General features: G+C 38.7%; 1 protein-coding gene across 3 annotated transcripts in view; it reads right to left on the reverse strand.

The window, feature by feature from the left end:
- The window catches only part of NFATC3 (nuclear factor of activated T cells 3), a 140,089-nt gene that overhangs the window by 31,097 nt on the left and 88,769 nt on the right, over window positions 1–20,223 (reverse strand). For 2 of the 3 annotated variants that reach the window (XM_073307566.1, XM_073307567.1), the window contains exons 4-8: window positions 16,315–16,514; window positions 15,050–15,222; window positions 14,076–14,216; window positions 1,888–1,943; window positions 1,138–1,264 (exon numbers count right to left, since the gene is read on the reverse strand). In XM_073307566.1, coding sequence (XP_073163667.1) covers window positions 1,138–1,264; window positions 1,888–1,943; window positions 14,076–14,216; window positions 15,050–15,222; window positions 16,315–16,514 — 697 coding nt within the window. The remainder of the gene's footprint in view (window positions 1–1,137; window positions 1,265–1,887; window positions 1,944–14,075; window positions 14,217–15,049; window positions 15,223–16,314; window positions 16,515–20,223) is intronic. The other variant, XM_073307568.1, reaches the window with a different exon arrangement.

The raw sequence follows: 20,223 nt of genomic DNA on the forward strand, positions 1-20,223 counted from the left end.
TATTTATTTTGGACACATTTTAAGCTGGTATGTTCCATTACTCATTCCAATATTTCAAGAATAGTTTTTCAGTAATGAGCCACCTTATGATTACTTTGAGTTTAAGAATATTTTCAAGCAGCTGACATTCTTTTAAAAATGTGATAAAGTTAGTTATTTTAAATATTGTTTGCAACTTTTGCTATTGTAGTGATAAAATGAATTCATACATAGTTAGCCAGATAATTGTATAACACTGTTTTAATTATGCTTAAAGGTACAAAATGTGTAACTTTTGGTGTAAAATAATAATTCAGTTGTCAGTCTACAGTGCCTGTTAGGAGCATCCATTAGTTTTCTGATATATGTTTGTGTATGTCAAGTCCTTCAATTTCACATAAACAGCGTGTACAAAGCAATGCTGAAGGGAACTTACCCTTACAGCTACTATTGGTTCTTGATGAACTCCTGACTGCTCTTTACAGTCTATTAGGAACTTTAAATCCACTTGAAAAGCCATCCAAAAAGAATAAATGTTACATATGCTGCAGTATGGTTTTCCCCAATACCAATAACACTCTTGCTAAGACAGATCAACTACAGTATGCCATTCTGACAAAGTTCCAAGACTAGCTCTTGCCACACTGCAAGATGTCTATGGAGTGTATTTTTTTCCTCTCTCATCTGAAGTCCAAAGTTGTATTTTGACTATTGAGAGAAAGACTGGCATCGCATAAACTGGGGATGATTTATTCCTCTATGATCTGTGACTGTACTCCTGGAATTCACTACATAGTATCACTAACTGGAGACAAAAACAGAATCATGAAAAACAGTGACCACTGAGAATTCACACTCCATGTGGCCAAGAAGCTATAGGAATAAAAGAATTAAATAACGTTGTAAAAATATAATTGCCAAAATAGAAATTCTTAAAACCCTATTCATATTTCACACTACTACTACATTGGATTCAAGTTTCTGTTACAAATTTAGACAAATTCTTAACTGGCAATTCACAAACTGTAAAAATTTAGTCACATCTACTTATCAAAGGGAACATATTTTGTATGGTATCTATGAAATACACTAAATTTTAGTAATTTTTTAAAAGTGTACACTAACTAGCTTACAGTAAGATGCAGTAGCTGTGTGTACCTGGTGTATAAGTAAAACGTTGAGACTGGCTTTTTTTCCTCTTCCCATTGCAAAGATAAAACTGCACCTGGACTGCAGCTGTAATCATTGTGTTATGGTACGGAGGAACTTCAAGAACAATGTTAGCCTAAATTAAAGTTGAAACAAGATGGCATTACATTTAAAATGTAAATGAAATACACCTGTTAAATAAAGAATATTGCATGAGTGCTGACTGCAATGCTAACTCAAATGGGGATTTTTAGTTGGATGAAGCTATTGCTTCATGCATTTTCTAAACAGTAAAGCAGAAACATAACAAAATACAATTTAATACCTGTGATGTGGGAGACATTTTTGCATATTCTAAAGATTACATTTTTATTTAAAAATACACTTGTTAAGTATTAACTTATCTTCATGAGCATATGAATGCCATACTAGCAGACACTAAATTTCATACCACTAATCTCATTGGCAGTAACAAAAATTACTTCTCACCAGTTATTCTAAATTTCCCCTTTTAGTTTTTCAAACAAGTTTATCATTTCATTTTCTTAGGAAGCAGTGACCTAATGACTGCTTTATACTGTTATGATAATTTAGAAAAAGTCTTCAGATGAAATAAGTAAACTGCAAAACTTGTTCATATGTCCTGCTAATCATTTACTTTACAGTAAAAGTCTAAACCAAAAAACAAAACAATGAAGACCAATTTCTTACTTAAAAAACAAAAACAGCTTTCTAAAGAAAGAAAAATAAGTTTCTCACCCCTTGACACTTTTCCCTAATTATTTTCCCTTCTACTTCCCACTGAGGTCGTCCATCTGTTGAGAGAAATTAAGTTTACAAGAAATTCAGGCAAAAAAGCATTTTCTGAAATACGCTGACTGAAAGTGAATGCAATTCAAAATATTAAAGTTCAGTTACAAGAGGATACTGCAATTATTGTAAACAGATTCTAAGATTCTTAAATGTTCCTCCTGTTGGAAACATCCAAGACTCTTTATATACTTTGACCAGATTACATTAAAGTTTTATTTACAAACAAATCTATATCATTAAGGATTTCTGCATAGATTATATTGTGAGTTGACACTACAGTCAAAGAGCACGTATAGTTCTTTACATTGATATTCTTTAAATAAGAGGAGAAAATTCAGGTTTTCCACTATGATTTTAAAAGATCAAGTAAATTAAAATAATTTGTAAAAGTTAATGGTCACATCCTTAACTGATGTGTATTAGTGCTAATGTACTGTGTCATTTAACAAACTGAATATCTGGCCCATTCTACTTAATTTATATGGACTAATTAAAATCTGTTTAAATATATTTATAAAAAAATACATTCATGAAAAAAGCATTCTGATACTGGTTTAAAGGTAAATGCTCCTATTATATAACGAGATAAAAATTAAATTAATATTTCTAATTCCAGAAGCAAGCATGTGTACACACACAATACACTGCCTTTTGGTTGAAGACAAAAAAAGGAAAAACCAGAGATCCAACTATTCATAGATATCATACACTACCAGTAGAAAGCTGCATGGTTGCTTTTAAGTTTGTGTCATGTTGCATGAACCATTTGCATAGGACAAATACCAGTATGTAATTAAAAACAATAGTACATATAGGATACTTAAAACACAAGCATTAAGGAGCTAACAGATTTATTTGAGCATAAGCTTTCGTGAGCTACAGTTCACTTCATCGGCTGATGAAGTGAGCTGTAGCTCACAAAAGCTTATGCTCAAATAAATTTTAGTCTAAGGTGCCACAAGTACTCCTTTTCTTTTTGCGAATGCAGACTAACACGGCTGCTACTCTAAAACCTGTCATTAAGGAGCTAGTGACTTTTCAACAGTGTCTACAACAAAATTAGACTAAAAAGTCATATTTCTTACATTTCAGTAAAAAGGTAGGACCACTTTTGCCAATACATACACAACTAAGTTACTTCAATCATACAAGCAGTGTGATTGACTACCATGGTTTTACTTGCATAAGTCAAGCTATTCACATCCAGATATTCACAGATTCAGACCCTTAACTATCAGTCATGTATTACACCAGGGGTGGGCAAACTACGGCCAATGAGCCGTTTCAAACCGGCCCGCGAGCTGCACCACGTGGCTCAGCCCCACTCTGGCTGGGGCACTGGGTCAGGGTTGGGGTGGCACCACACGCCTCGGCCCTGCTCCGGCACTCCAGCTGGGCCGCAGGTTTGGGGGCTGCACCACACGGCTCCCGGAAGCATGGCCCCACTCCTACACTCTCCAATGGCCTCCTCAGATGCTCCAATGGGAGCTTTGGGGGCAGTGCCTGCAGTGGGGCAGTGAGCAGAGCCTCCTGGCCACGCCTCCACGTAGGAGCCGGAGAAGGGACATGTCACTGCTTCTGGGAGCCACTTGAGGTAAGTGCCGCTCAGAGCCTCTCCCCACGCCCCAACCCCCTGCTCCGGCCCTGATCCCCCTCGTGCTCTCCAAACCCCTTTATCCCAGCCCGGAGCACCCTCCTGAACCCCAAACCTCTCATCCCTAGCCCCACCCCAGAGCCCACACTCCCAGCCAGAACCTGCACCCCTGTGCCAGTCCTGATCCCCCTCCCGCCCTCTGGTCCCAGCCCGGAACACCCTCCTGCACCCCAAACTCCTCATCCTCAGCCCCATCCCAATTTTCTGAGCATTCATGGCCCGCCACACAATTCCTATTCTCCGAAGTGACCCTCGGGCCAAAAAGTTTGCCACCCCTGTATTACAGTTTTGATTATACTGCTGTTCTCAGACATTACAGAACAAAGAATGGCATAGCAAGCATCTCCTGTGATAAATTTTGTGGATTTCTGGAAGGCTTCCGACAGCCTACACAGACGGTCAAAAATTATGACATACTACAGAATACCAACAAAAATAGTTAGAATCATCCAGGATCTGTGTGATAATACCAAACATGCAGTCAGATACGGTGACATCAGCCGCCAGTGGTTTGCAGTGATGACTGGACGAAGGCAAGGGTATATTATGTCCTAACTATTTTTTGCACTTGCCATTGACTATGTCATAAGGGAAATAACCACAGAATGCAACCAAGGAATTTTATTTTTCGCCAATGACATTGTTCTGCCTAGTTCAACATATTGCTTAATGGAAGAATAGACCCAGCTTTTTGGCAGATCCAGCAAAGCAAGTCGGTTTGGTCATCAACAAGAGGAAGACAAAATATATGGCTATCCATGTCTGAAAGTATCCATTAGAGAGGATGAAAAAACACTAGAATTAGTAACTCATTTTACCTATCTAGGAATGATATATGTAACAATGGTGACAGCATGCTAGATGTCAAGCAACAAATATCAAAAGCAGCAAACAACTTCCATTAACTTAAAAATAGTTGGAAAAAAGGTAGCATGACTGGTACTAACACAAAAATAAGAATTTTCAACATCAGCATCATGTCTGTCCTCCTTTATGGAGCACGGCCATGGAAATCTACAAAAGCAATTGAGAAGATCAATTCATTCCAAAGTAAATGCCTGCAGAAGATCTTTCTTGAAACATCAGAAATTCTGAGTAGAGCAACCAATCTAAAGCATCAAATATGGCAAAAATATGATGGACCTATTTAGGACACACTTTAAGGATACCACCAAAACAACTTCCACAGCAAATGATAACATGAACAACACCACTTGGAAAAAGAAAGAGGGCATCCTAGAGAAATATTATGTAGAATAGAAAAAGAAGTAATCTATGAACATGACACTCAAACCTGAACAGATCAGCACAAGACTGGAAAATGGTGGAAACCAGTGGATGCCTACGCACCTGAGGGTGCAGGACAATAAAAAAGAAAAACTACTACATTACAGATGGGCAATGAGAATTAGAAAACAGTTTAAGGAAAATGGCAGTTTAAGGAGAAGGTCATAATTTTTTGATCTTTAGACTTGTATTAATTTTCAGATGAAGAGAGTTAGAGTAGAAATCTTGCCAAGTGGATGAAGTTAACTGTTTTTAAAAATACCATTCCTCCACTTTATGACACAAGTCAAGAGGTTCTGATATTCACTACTGCAAATATAAAGAATATTTACTCAAACAGGTAATATTGTATCTGCTAGGAAGAGAGTAACCAACCCTTAATTTTATCTCTAACTTCCTTTAAAATATTTATGTACTAGACTGGATAGTAACCTGGGGTGGGTGTTTGCCTTCCTCTGCAGCATGGGGCATGGGTCACTTGCACGTTTAAACTAGAATAAATGGTGGATTCTCTTTAACTTGAAGTCTTTAAATCATGATGTGAGGACTTCAGTAACTCGGCCAGAGGTTATGGATCTATTACAGGAGTGGGTGGGAGAGGTTCTATGGCCTGCAATGTGCAGGAGATCAAACTAGATGATCATGATGGTCCTTTTTGGCCTTAAAGTCTGACAGTCTATGTGACAACTTATTTTTACTAGTTTCCAACAAAGATCTTTCTTGTGAGTTGGCTGTACATACAGAAGCAGACACGAACAATGAAATTTTGGATCTGATGATCCTGGATTTTTTCTTGAAGACTAACAGAAATGGCAATTTCTGGACAAACCTTACTGACTTTAAGGTAAAGTATTTTAGGATCTGATTGTCTTAAAAATGCAAGTGTGTGTGTGTTATTGTGGGATTGTCTGTAACTCTTTAGGAGATGTGATTAATGTAAGTCTTGGGAAGTGTTATGAGCTTCAAAGGACTCTGAAACAACATGCTAGACAAAGTTAAATGGGATTCCTATGAAATACTTAGAGGAGAAGCCAACTTCTCCCCCCTGGACCCATTGTTTTTGACGCTGCACCCTGAGGAGAAACTCACTGTCTGCTGATCACCTGTTACACAAGAACAAGACCAGAGGCCTGAACTGACAACTGAACTGAACGGGCCAGCAGCTCAGGGGCAGGAGGGTCCCGCAGGCCAGATGTGGCCCGCAGGCCGTAGTTTGCCCACCTCTGTTTTAAAGCCTGCCTTATTAGTCTTTGGATCAACCATCTCAGAACCAAAGAGAGTTTTGACTAAAGTCTATCCTTAGCTATACACACCAATTAATCCTATATTAAAAAATCTTAATAGTGTTATCTCAGCTAGACAGTGAAGACTGATCCAGGTTTACCCCAGATCAGTTCTAACCCATCAGCTAGTCATGGCTGAAAGGATCAGAGGCAGCTGGAGCACTGTGACCCAGGAACCTCTTGGTGCCAACTGGCAGAGCACATAGGGGTGTGTAAGAGCTACAGGGATTCCTTGGGTCTGGCATCTAAATACAAGTTTGCCAGAGAGTGTCATGTAAGGGATCTACTGAAAACCTGTGACATACTAGTCATCATCGCAAAAATGTATGTAAGGAGTTATGAACATTCCTGACAATTTTATGGTCCTAATGCAATCCTCAGTGGAACATCATAGGGACTATCACTCGAAGGTCAAAGAATGTAGACCAGAGGACTGGGGGACTCTATCCTGGGAAGCAGAGACTCTGAAGATGATTTGGGAATGCTGGAGGGTAATCAGCTGAATATGAGCTCCCAATGTGAGGCTGTCGTCAAAAGGGCTAATGTAATCCTGGTATGTAGAAACAGGGGAATCTCTGTGGGTATAGGGAGGTTATATTACCTCTGTATTTGGCATTGGTACGACTGCTACCAGAATATTATGTCCAGTTTTGGGGTCCATACTTCAAGAAGAACATTGATAAAGTGAAAAGAACAGGAATACTTGTAGCACCTTAGAGACTAACAAATGTATTTGAGCATAAGCTTTCATGGGCTAAAACCCAAGTGGTGAAGATTTAGCAAAGAGAAACAAGAATGATTACTGGATTAGAAAACATGCCTTATTGTGACTGAGCTCTTCGAGTCTATTTAGTTTTGCAAATAGAAGTTTAAGGGATAGTTTGATCACAGGCTGAGTATCATAGACTATTAGGGTTGGAAGATACCTCAGTAGGTCATCTAGTCCAATCCCCTGCTCAAAGCAGGACCAAAACCAACTAAATCATCCCAGCCAAGGCATTGTCAAGCTGGGCCTTAAAAACCTCTAAGGATGGAGATTCCACCACCTCCCTAGGTAACCCATTCCAGTGCTTCACCACCCTCCTAATTAAATAGTGTTTCCTAATATCCAACCTAGACCTCCACCACTGCAATTTGAGACCATTGCTCCTTGTTCTGTCATCTGCCACCACTGAGAACAGCCAAACTCCATCCCCTTTGGAACCCCCCTTCAGGTTGCTAACAGGCTGCTATCAAATCCCCCCTCACTCTTCTCTTCTGCAGACTAAACAAGCCCAGTTCCCTCAGCCCCTCCTCGTAAGTCATGTGCCCCCTAATAATTTTCGTTGCCCTCCGCTGGACTCTCTACGATTTGTCTACATCCCTTCTGCAGTGAGGGGGACCCAAAACTGGATGCAGTACTCCAGGTGTGGCCTCACCAGTGCCGAATAGGGGGGAATAATCACTTCCCTCGATCTGCTGGCAGTGCTCCTACTAATACAGTCCAATATGCCGTTGGCCTTCTTGGCAACAAGGGCACATCGCTGACTCATATCCAGCTTCTCGTCCACTGTAATCCCAAGGTCCTTTTCTGCAGAACTGTCACTTAGCCAGTCAGTCCCCAGCCTGTAGCGGTGCATGGGATTCTTCCTTCCTACATGCAGGACTCTGCACTTGTCCTTGTTGAACCTCATCAGGTTTCTTTTGGCCTAATCCTCCAATTTGCCTAGGTCACTTTGGACCCTTTCCCTTCCCTCCAGCGTATCTACTTCTCCCTCCAGTTTAGTGTTATCTGCAAACGTGCTGAGGGTGCAATTAATCCCATCATCCAGATAATTGATAAAGATGTTGAACAAAACTGGCCCCAGGATCGACCCCCGGGACACTCCGCTTGATACCGGCTGCCAACTAGACATCGAGCTGTTGATCACTACCCATTGAGCCCGATAATCTAGCCAGCTTTCTATCCACCTTATAGTCCATTCATCCAATCCCTACTTTTTTAACTTGCTGGCAAGAATACTATGGGAGACCATATCAAAAGCTTTGCTAAAGTAAAGATATATCACGTCCACAGCTTTCCCCATATCCATAGAGCCAGTTATCTCATCATAGAAGGCAATCAGGTTGGTCAGGCATGACTTGCCCTTGGTGAATCCATGTTGACTGTTCCCGATCACCTTCTTCTCCTCCAAGTGCTTCAAAATGGATTCCTTGAGGACCTGCGCTATGATTTTGCCAGGCACCGAAGCGAGGCTGACCAGTCTGTAGTTCCCTAAGTTCTCTTTCTTCCCTTTTAAAAAATATGGGCACTATATTTGCCTTTTTCCAGGCGTCCGGGACCTCCCCCAATCACCACGAGTTTTCAAAGATAATGGCCAATGGCTCTGCAATCACATCAGCCAATTTTCTCAGCACCCTCAGACGCATTAGATCTGGACCCATGGACTTGTGCACGTCCAGCTTTTCTAAATAGTCCTTAACCTGTTCTTTCACCACTGAGGGCACTCACGCCCTCCCCATACTGCCCAGTGCAGCAGACTGGGAGCTGACCTTGTCTGTGAAGACCGAGGCAAAAAAAGCATTAAGTACTTCAGCTTTTTCCACACCATCTTTCACTACGTTGCCTCCGCCATTCAGTAAGGGTCTCACACTTTCCCTGATCACCTTCTTGTTGCTAAAATATCTTTAGAAACCCTTCTTGTTACCCTTCACATCTCTTGTTAGCTGCAACTCCAATTGTATCTAGATAGGGAACATGAAATTGGTTATGGGCTCTTCAGCTTAGACAAAGGTATAACAAGATCCAGTGGCTGGAAGTTGAACCTAGACAAGTTCAGACTGGAAAGAAGGTGAACATTTTTAATAATGAGTGTAATTAACCACTGGAACAATTAAGCAGAGCTTCTGGTGGATTCCACTATCCCTTGCAATTTTTAAAATCAAGATTAGATTCTTTTTTAAAATATATACTCTAGTTCAAACAGTAATTAATTCAGGAAAGTTCTACGCCCTGTGTTATGCAGAAGACTACATGATCACAGTAGTCCCATTTGTTCTTGTCTACGAACCACAACTTTAACTTTGCACTCATACGGATGCGAGCTTTCCACTATCCACCTTATCAAATTCTGCCCTCAAAACACTATTAGTTGTGGATGTCTGATTTAGTAATTTGGTGCTGGGAGGGGGTTTTCTGGTGATGATGGTGACAGAAAGATGGCATCCCTTGGGAGCAGAACTAAGACTGTGGTATACCTAGTTGTAGAAGTAAGTGTTATAGGTGGATTAGTAGAGGTTATATATTTAGCATTATATTTCCTTGCTTTTGTGGTCCTATGTCAGGTATGTTATGTGTTTAGCAGCTTTGTCTGTAACAAAGAAGATTTGTTAATATATAGCTGAAGTAAAAATTAACTAATATGATCAACCACTGATACCAACTTCTTCGTTAGGATAGTAATTATAAAAGTGTATTTAGACATCAGCTTTTGAAGAGAAACTACCAATATCTTGCGAAAGCTTTATTTCAATGGTAATATCTTGCAAAATACAAGATCATGAGTGAGACGTTGAGATTTATTTTTTAGTTAGACCTACGTCAGACTCATTGCAAGTTTCAGATAAAAAACAATGAAAGTCTGTCCAACGAAACAAAGTTTTACACTAATGGTGGGGGAAAATGATTTTATTATTCTGGAAATTAGGAAGTATTGATCACACCATCAGATGTACAACTGTTAACATAGAAGGATTATTTAATATATTAACATTATACTGTCATTTCATTATTCCCCAAATTAGTTAATTCTGTATTTTTAAATTAAAATTGGTAAAAGGCGATCTATATATTATAGATATGGAACTGCTGAACAAGGAGACGGGCATGTGAGTTAATGAAGTCACTGTCAGGTCTTTAATATTTAAGCAACAGCAAAGCTGGATGTTTACTGGAAATTAATGACATGCAGGATGAAGTTGACTACTTAACTGGTGATTTTTCAAGGAGCACCCTACAAGTCTGTTAATATTAAAATACTTTTTGAGTCATCAGTTTGGTTTTGTGTATGATACCACAGATTTGAATCACGTACTTTATTTTACAAGGCATTTAGAGATAATTTAAGCCCTGTACAAGAGCTAGATTTTTCATCTTTCCCCAGACAGCCTATTGAAGACAAGGCACAAAATCATGTTGGCGGAAAGGCAGAATTTAGTTTATGTTCTTATGCCCTGATTGGTTGCAAAATTCACAAACAGTTTTGGTTCAGCTGAACAAGAAACATCGAATTCTAGTTGCATATTAACTGAAGAATGAGGAGCAACCAGCCAAAGGAGCAGTCCAGAATGCCCAAGATGGTGGTACCCTCCTCATTACTTTTAATCCACTGAGTAAGGCACTTACCCAGGAATATGGGAGGCCTGAGTTCAAATCCCCACCTGCCTGATGTGGAACAGGGATTTTAACTTGGGTCTCCCAGACTGCATAAGAGAACCTTAGCTGCTGGGCTATGAGATATTCTGGTGTGGGTCTTTCAATCTCTCCTGTTGTAGCTCTTTCACTTGTATAAGTAATTGAGTAGTCATTGGAGCAGGGACTTGAACTCTTGTCTCCCACATCCTGGTGAGTGCCCTAAACATCAACTTATAGAGAAATTCTCACTCTTTTTCCTTGGTCCAGTGACTATTCAGTCAGTCATTTTGAATGTTTGTGTGGGTATCAAACACAGGAAGAGTGGAAAGATAGATTTTTAAAATAAGAAAATGAGTTTGTAAAATTACAAACAGTACTGGGTCTCAGGATCAGATGTAGTATCTGAAGCTACTTTTTAGTTGATGATTTTTCAAGTTGTTAGAGTCCCTTTTTGGGGGGGGGGGGGGGGGAGAAGGGGAGACAGGAGGAGAAGTAGCCGGGAAGGTACAGCAAGATTGCTCCCTAATGTAAAGACACGTTATCCAGAACTCTTGAACCTCCCTTGAATTAAACAACACAGGATAAAGCTCAAACCAAAGAACAGAAAAGTTCTGCAAAACTAAATAAGCCTTCTAAAAAGCTACTACAATTATGCCAAACACACAACTGCTTCAGGACTAAAACAAGAACAAGAACAGAAACTTGTTTTCTTTACATAAGTTTTAAACTGCAGCTTTCATTTCAGGTAGTTACTTCAGTAATATACATCTGAATATACTATATTCAGTCAAATCTGCTTACCCAACCCTATAGGAAGTAGGCTCCAAAATTTCCCACTATCAAACTTAACAAAATCTGCTAGCTACTGTAGGTTAATTTGTTACTATTATATATTTTATGAGAGCAATTTGAAATTTTTCTAAAGTACATGAACTAGAGTTTTGTGAAGAAAAAAAACAGTAAATGCCTTTAATAAAAAGTATATTAAACTAATGAATATTTGTAATGTAAGCACTTCAAATGAACTTTAACAATATAAGGCAAGAAATTTGGCCCCTCAGTTCTCAACTTACTTCTGGGGGAATTTTGAGCCAAAAAATTAAAAGTTTTGCACAAAATATTTTAAAATTATGCATATGTTTTGTCAAAACAATATAATCACACCCGTTTCAATTATTTTGGTAATTAATTTCAAAATACCTGTCAGCAAGTAGGTCCGTAACAATACAGATGACAAAAAAGAGTTCCTGAATGTTTTTAACAAATAGATTCCTTACTAGGCATATTAATACAGAACTCTGAGTAATTCATTTTAAACTACAATACAGAAACATATTTCCTGAACCCCTCAGAAGCACTGAGAAGGCTTGGGTGAGTTGGGGTAACGAAGGAGCTGAGGGAGAGGGAAGTAATTGCTGGGAAGGAGCCTGGGTGTGAACCTGCAAGGTTGTTGGGCATGGGTGGGAGAAGTATGGAACAGGTTTTTTGGGGGTGAGTGGGGAGGGACTGTTAGGGAGCCTCCCCCATGCAGACCCTGGCTGACCCCTTAGCCTCCCTCATTCAGTCAGGCACATCTGCCCTGCCCCATGTGTCCTTGCACCCCCATTCAGCCACCCCTTCTCCCCACATCCATCCCTGCACTCCCCTCCCCCATTCAGCCACCCCATCCCTATGTGTTCCTGCATTTCCAATCCCATTCAGCTACTAGCTCAATGCTGTCAACCCACTAGCTTCTGTGCTCCTGCCCCAGTCTGCTCTCCCCCACTAGTCCTTCTGAACTCCAGTCTATGTAATCCCCTAGCAGCCCCATGTGCCCTACTCCATCCATCCAGCTGACCCCATGGGCAGGGCACTCTCCTCCTCTCTATCCATGGCTGGCTGAGCCAACTGCCCACTCTTCTGGTGCCACAGCAGCCCCTGGTGGGCAAAACATGTAACTGCAGTGCCTCTCCAGCAGAATGTATTTTTTGCGGAGAAAAAAATCTGCAGGGGACATGAATTCTGCGCAGTGGCACAGAATTCCCCAGGAGTATCATCTTTATTACTCTGTACACAAGTTGAAACTTTGAGAAAGAATAAATAGGATGTGTACATGTATGATAAATACAAGACCAGATTTTTAGGCACTCATACATTTGCTTGACTCCCTATGCATGCAAATATCCAATATACATGCACAATTTGGGTATGTGTGCAAGCAAGTGGCCACTTCAGCATCTAGCTCTTTACATATGGCAAATACCTGACTTGCGCACACATCTGGCATTGTATTTACCTATGCAACCTATGCACAAGCAAATATATGCATGCAAATGCACATGCTTAACTTTAACAGATAAGCCATATGAACCAGATTTTTAAAGATCTATTGATGCCTTAAGTAATCTTTGGGAAAAAATATTTTATATATAGACACCATCCTTGATTACCAAAATTTATTTTTTTTATCCTCTACCTCTTAATTGTTTGTCATACTTGTATGAACACAAAATTCTCTATTTACCAATTTGTTCATGATGTTTATTCCTGTAGCGGAGGTCTCACCTGACGTGAGCAATTAACACATGGAGGGAGGCCTCATTTCTTGGTTGACAGAATTAGGGTAGTAAATGGATCTTTAGGCTGAAAACAGAACATTTCTACTAAAAAATATAAGTAAACAGGCCAGGAGGCTAAAAAGACAGAATGTCTGAGCCAGCTAAGATAAGAGGGAGAACATCCAAGGACCCATTTACTAACAAAGGACAAGATAAAGTTAAGAATGTAGAGATGAGGTAAAGACTAGGTTAAGCGTGGACAATGCATGGACAGAGCATGCTACACAGGGAATGGTTCCTGTAAAGTAAAAGGTTTGATGCAATGCAATGTGTAAACATATATAAAGCAAGAAGTTTTCTGCATAACTTGGATGTGTGGAATGCCCTGTACCCACCCGCTATGTTTAAGTCTGATCAACTCAGCGTAGCTTGTTGTATGCCAAATCAAGGAATCTGAGTGACAAAATCTGGCGTTAAACTGAGTTTTTTGGATCCCAGAAAACTGGATGAAGTATTTTCCCAGAACTGGACAAGGCGTTCTGGATAAGCTGCATGGAAAAGGTCTCTGAAGGAATCCCAACAATTCATCACTTGAAAGCCTGATATCACAGTTAATTCCTAAGCAGCAATTAAGTCACAGGCAACACATGACTCAAATGGTGAACAAATAACTGGAACAGACATCAAATAGTCCCTGTTATGTTTCATACAAAATTTTTTTCTAGTAAAACACAAGAGAAGGGGAATGCAATGTATAAGCAGCACTTTCTCTACAGTTCCAAGTTTTCAGTGAGGGACCAGTAGGTTTGTAATTATCTTCCTGAGGCAGCAACTGTACTATTTTCATTTATAGCAACTAACCCACAGAACACAGATCACTGATCAAATTGAGATTACAAGTTGTAACGGTTTTAATGTATTTACCACTGAAACATTCATAATTCCAGCAGTTCTTTTCAAAACTAAAAAAGGTAAATTACCTTGTCCTTTTTCAAGAAATATAATTTTTGATTCTGGAAGAAAATTAGATCCAGTCATAACCATTTCATGGCCTCCATTTACTGAACAACTGTTGATGCTGTATTTTTCTATCTGAGGAAGTTCTTGAGCAGATCGCTGAGCTATTTTTAAAAAGGGTTGAAAAAGGAAAAAAAAGTTTCACTACTTCCATATTTTGAGTCAAACAGAAATTACTAAATTAAGGCTGATACAGTAAGCAAGCATGAAACTTTGCAACAGGTTAACTGCATACATTGGATTCACTTTTCAGTTTAGTGAACTCTGTTTAAAATATTTCTGAATTATTTTAAGGTCAAAAGAATTATTAGCAAAAACTACTTAAGATTCTTTATATGACCCATTTTGGTATTCCCATACCTGTAGTTTACAAATGAATACCACAAAGAACTTGAACAGTTGAATTAGAAACACTGCTACGTAGTCTCTAGTAAGGATGTAGAATCTGCCAACTGAAACCATTTATTAGCATTTTTTCCAAAAATAAATGCTTTGACTTTTAAATATATAAATTATAAAGTATTAGGTTACATAAAACCCAAAAATGAATACTGCTGCTCCTATGCAGAAACATGATTACTTCTTTTTACATGAAAAAGTGCATTAAGTACAAATTTTGCTCTTCATAAACTTCCACTTATTTAATGTTAATTTCTTTATTAACACAATTTAACATACTGAAAAGCTTTTAAGGAAATTTTAATACTTTAATTTTACATTTAAATCTATCACATTCCAAGTACTCTCCAAGTATCTTCAGTTAGTAATAGACAGGTTTTACAGTAAATGCACAGAGTTTCAAAAATAATTTCACAGCCATAATATCCCAGTGGATTCTTCTGCCAAAAATTCTACTGAGACATGGAAATGAAAGCTATTGCAACTGTAATTAAGAGATTTTAAATGTGTGCAAGAGACTAATTGTTACAAAACTTACAGCATTCGACAGGTATGGAAGCAATCTGTAGAGACAACACTTTTCCACTAGGCTGTGGGATATGAACACGAAACACAAGTCGCACTCTGGTATTCTTTCTTCCAATATCTGTCTCTCCTTTACGGAGCTCTATATCTGAATTGCGGAGTTTCAAAATACCTGCACAATCAATACTGGAAGATAAAGGGAGAAGAAGGATTAGAAGACAGATGGAGAAAAAGTAGTCAAATATTACTAAATGATCAAAAACATATCCTAAGGGTCTCAGTTTAACTCTCTTGTTAAATTAGAACTAAAAATAACTCTCAATTTTGCTCTGTGCCACTAAGATAGCTGCTACTATATTGTTTTAAATTAGGGCAAAAAAGGAAACTATGGATTTCAGCTGTAAAGTTACATTTTGGGAACTTTAGAGGATTGGGGATGTGACGTTTAAAAAGTAAAAGATCAATTATTTGTATTACAATATTGTCTTCCTGATGACAGTTTTGAAACAAGTTGTTCAGAAGTGACAACCATGTACAATTCTGCATGGGAAACAGTGTCATAAAATGATCAAACCTGCAACCAACTGGCCTAACAAAACTTTCTGAGATTCCAAAATAGCAATTATTGTTTATTTGGGACAACGGTTATATAGTCAACTAAATAATAGGGTGAGAGATACTGCACTGTTATGGGACAACAACTACGGAAGACTACAGAAGGGATTTTATGGAAAAATTAAAATAAAGTTATATACATTAAAACCCATAACTAAATAAACTCTGTTGCTGCATTATATGGTAGTCCCCATTTTTCTTCTAAAAACCCCCAGCATAAAGTATTCTTACTCGTACTGAAAAATTATATGCATGTTTAGCCAAATCAGTATATACACTGAACTTGATTCATGTAAGAAACAATTTATGGTGCTTACTTGGCTTCTAAGTAGTATGGTGTAGCATTTTAGATGGGCTAACAGGTTCCCCCTTTGTTCATTAAAATAGTACATAATCATTCCATTTCAGATTTTGCACAGAGGTCTGAAGAAAAGTTGGGATAATAATCCAACTACAGGTAGCAAAAAGCATTTTTTTTTTAAAAGCTCGCTGGCAGGAAAAACCCTCAGACACTACATACAGTACACAATTAAAAATCAGAGCAATTAGGGCTGTGTCAAGTTACCTTAAAAAAACAAAACAAAACGTTTTCAACCTTGTATTGCTTTGAAAGGAATACACAAATGATTAACTTGCTAGTTTGGGAGAAATGCTGCTACACACCTGGCTGACATATTATTTTCAGGAAGAAGTGGAATTTCCAGTACTTTTGTGCTGGCAATTATTATCTCTTGGCTAGCAGTAGCAACCGTTTTCCCAGTGATACGGTGCACCTGGTAGAATGCATGAGGTCGTAAGTAGCGATCATCTGCTGTTCCAATGAACATCTGTAGGTTTACTGGCTTCTCGCTGTAGCCTATGAGCTGATAAAAAAAATAGATACAATTCTAAAGCTTTAACTGGATTTTATGGTGTTTGTATTTTTGAGTCAAATTACATTTTTATTTGTATATATAAACACAGAATTATAAAAGGAAAAATATTAAGCTATTAATATTTATTGACAGACCTTGAAACTTTTTCAGCCTCTGACATGGCATCACAAACGATTCTACAAGCAGCAAACCATGTGTAGATTGCTTGTCCTTCAGGACAGATTAGGAGAACAAATATTACAAAGAAGTTTGTTAGGGCTTGTCTACATTGACACACTTAGAAAGTTAATCCAAATTAACCAAAAGTGTGAATTTAAAGTGGATTAGTCAAATTGCATTAAACCTCCACGCGGACATTCTTATTCAGAATTAAATTAGCCTTAATTCATTTCCAAAACTAAATACACTAAGTCAAATGAAGGCCTCTGCAATTCTGAATAAGAGCATAAACCACATTAAACCCGTGTGTGTAACTAATCCACTTTAAATTCACACCTTTGGTTAATCCAGATTAATTTTCCTGAGTGTCCCCATCTAGACAAGCCCTTAGAATGAATGGGAGGATTTAAAGCTCCTTAATTAGTTTTGAATTTTCTTAGAAAAATATTAAGAAGCAAATTATGATTTTGGAGTTTCTTCAGTTTAATAGTTTATTAGTGAGTTTCTACAACTTTTGAATTTTAAAAGCAAATAAAATTCTCTACACTTATGAATTAGTATAGTCAAAATTAACCTATTACTTCCATAGCAGAAAATGCAAAATTAAATGTTTTCATAGTTAGATATTTCAGATAATTGAAGCTATTCCAACAAGTAAGAATTTTACCATTTTTCCTATGTAACTTCTATACCAGAGACACTGTTCTTAGCATTTCATTTTTTAAAAATGGATTCAATATTATAAACAAGTTTATTTTCATTAATTTATCTAATTCTACAACATGTAGTAGTAAACATATGTATAGAAGATTTAACTGTGAAGGGAAGTTGACAATTGAAAGTTTTCAAGCACAGAAAACATTTAAAGTAGTAAATTCTTCCTGTGTATCTTTCTTTCTATTTGCAACTACAATGATACTAATAATTTTGAATTTAAAACAAATTTTTGTTGCATATGGTTGCCACATTTAGAAAAAAAAGTGTTTTCTCCAAAGGCTAAATTCACTGCTTTACATCAGTAATAAGCAAAACCTGTGTTTTGAAAATGTAACCACAAGGATCAACCCCATCCTTTTGTTTTAGTGCCTGAAAAAATTAGGAACGTGAATTCAAAGAGTTAGCCATACGTAAAAAAAATCTGGACTCTAAACCTAAACAGTTTAAATTAAAAAGAAAAGGAGTACTTGTGGCACCTTAGAGACTAAAATTTATTGAGCATAGGCTTTCATGAGCTACAGCTCATTTCATCGGATGCATGCAGTGAAAAATAAGTGAGCTGTAGCTTATGAAAAGTTATGCTCAAATAAATTTGTTAGTCTCTAAGGTGCCACAAGTACTCTCTCTCTTTTTGCAGATACAGACTAACACAGCTGCTACACTCTGAAACCAGTTTAAATTAAAGAGACCATAAAATCTGGAGAACTTATAGCATTACACTACCTTAAACAAATTTTAATCCTTATAGCAGTGGTTCTCAGCTTTTCTCTACACCATTCCCCCATCCAACAAAAAATCCTCTCATTTAGCTATAGCCTCCCCTCCATTTAGCAATATGGCAGAAACTGGACCTAGCACCTATATACAAATTCCATTGGATTTACAGTTCTCAAATTGAACTGCAGTTATATTACATCTTGTCTCTCAGAGTACTAATCAGTTTAATCAATTATGAGGCCATCATTCATACTGACACAAAATATGGTGTCTGGAGAACTTTCATGTTTACAGAATTGACATTTAATAAGACAGCCTGATTTTGTAAACCCTTAAGCTTTTGTATGAAGAATTCAGTAGGTTTCTTTCTTCATTTTCAAATGCCTCAGTGCTTCCTTGTAATGGGAGTATATATGCCTGGTCATCCTCTGCCAGCAATCACTACTCCTGTGAAGTAGAAAAGTAGCTGGCAAGCATTCTGGCGTGTGTTTTGGTAGGAGTCTGCCATAGGGAAAAGTTAGGCTTCGTGCACAAAAGAGGGAAGAAAGGGAGGTTGGCTGCTACCTGTTGTGTGGAACAGTTCTGGAAGCATGTATTGTAAATTTAATTTCCCTTTGCGGGGAAAACAGTGCAAGAGAATTGCAGGCAGGTCTGGCAGGGAGACAAAAGGTGCTGTGTAACTGGCTACAGGAAAATGGCAATTTCCATGGGAGGAAAGAGAAGGTTACTCACCTTGTGCAAAGTATCAGAACGGTAGCCATGTTTGCTGCTTTTACAGAGCCAGACTAAGAGTCCTGTGGCACCTTATAGACGAACAGATGTATTGGAGCATAAGCACTTCATCGGATGCACGAAAGCTTATGCTCCAATACATCTGCTAGTCTATAAGGTGCCACAGGACTCTGTCACCTTGTGCAGTAACTGAGATTCTTCGAGATGGTTGTTCATGTGGGTGCTCTACTTCAGGTGTCTTGACACCCTATGCTTGTAATTAGAGATTTGTGGTAGCAGTGCCTGGTTGGGTTGCGCACGCGTGGTAGCAATCTCACACCATTCCAAAAGATTTACAAAGCGGGTGCAGCCAACTGTCTACCTGTTCCTTCTCTACCCCAGAGAATCTACATCAAACTCTGAAGTAGAGGTGAGGAGGGAAGTAGTGGAGCATCCACAGTGACAACCATCTCGAAGAACCTCAGTTACTGCACAAGGTGAATAACCTTCTCCTCTTCTTTGAGGAGAGTCCCTGGGGGTGCTCCACTTTAGGTAATTATTGAGCAGTGCCCCTCAATGGAAGGGAGGGGATTAAGAGGTGCGTTATTGATGGTGGATAACACCGTGAGCCCAAAGTGAACACCTGATGCAGATTGTTGCTCTAGAGATTAGTGTTTAGTAAATGTATGGACTGATGTCCAGGTTGCTGCTCTGCAAATATCAGTGATAGGGACATTGTTGAGAAAGGCCATGGATGTTGCCTGTGCTCTGGTGGAGTGTGCGTGAACTCCCACTGGAGGTTGTAGATTGTGGTTTTTGGTAGCATAAATGGATACATCCTAATATCTATCTGGATAGTCTCTCTTTTGAGATGGTTTGACCCACTGAGTGCTCTGTTTTGGAAACAGTCTCAGTGATTTTCTAAAAGTTTTTGTTCTTTCAGTGTAGAAAGCTAATGCTCTGTGAACATCCAATGTGTGGAGTGAGGCCTGCCTGCCTCCCTCCCATCTGCATGTGGCTTTGAATAAAACACAGGTAAGAAAATGGGTTGGTTCAAATGAAAGGGGGAGGTGACTGGGGAGGAACTTGGGATGCGGTCGTAAGGTTACCTTAAACAACATCCTTTAAAGATAAAGTGGGTGTTCCATTAGGGCACCTAATTCTCCTACTTGTCTGGAGGACGGGATGGCATTGAGGAAAGCCACCTTCATGGATAAGTGCAAAGAAGAGCAGGTTGCAAGGGGTTCAAACAGCTTTCTGATGAGTCCACGTAGAACAAGGTTGAGGTCCCACATGGGTATAGGGTTTTTTATTGTGGAATAAATGTTTTCAATGACTTTAAGGAAGTGTTTAATCGTTGGGTGGAGCAAATATGGTGACCCTCATCCACCTT

The sequence above is a fragment of the Lepidochelys kempii genome, chromosome 12 (genome assembly GCF_965140265.1).
Source record: "Lepidochelys kempii isolate rLepKem1 chromosome 12, rLepKem1.hap2, whole genome shotgun sequence".
Taxonomy (NCBI): Eukaryota; Metazoa; Chordata; order Testudines; family Cheloniidae; genus Lepidochelys; species Lepidochelys kempii.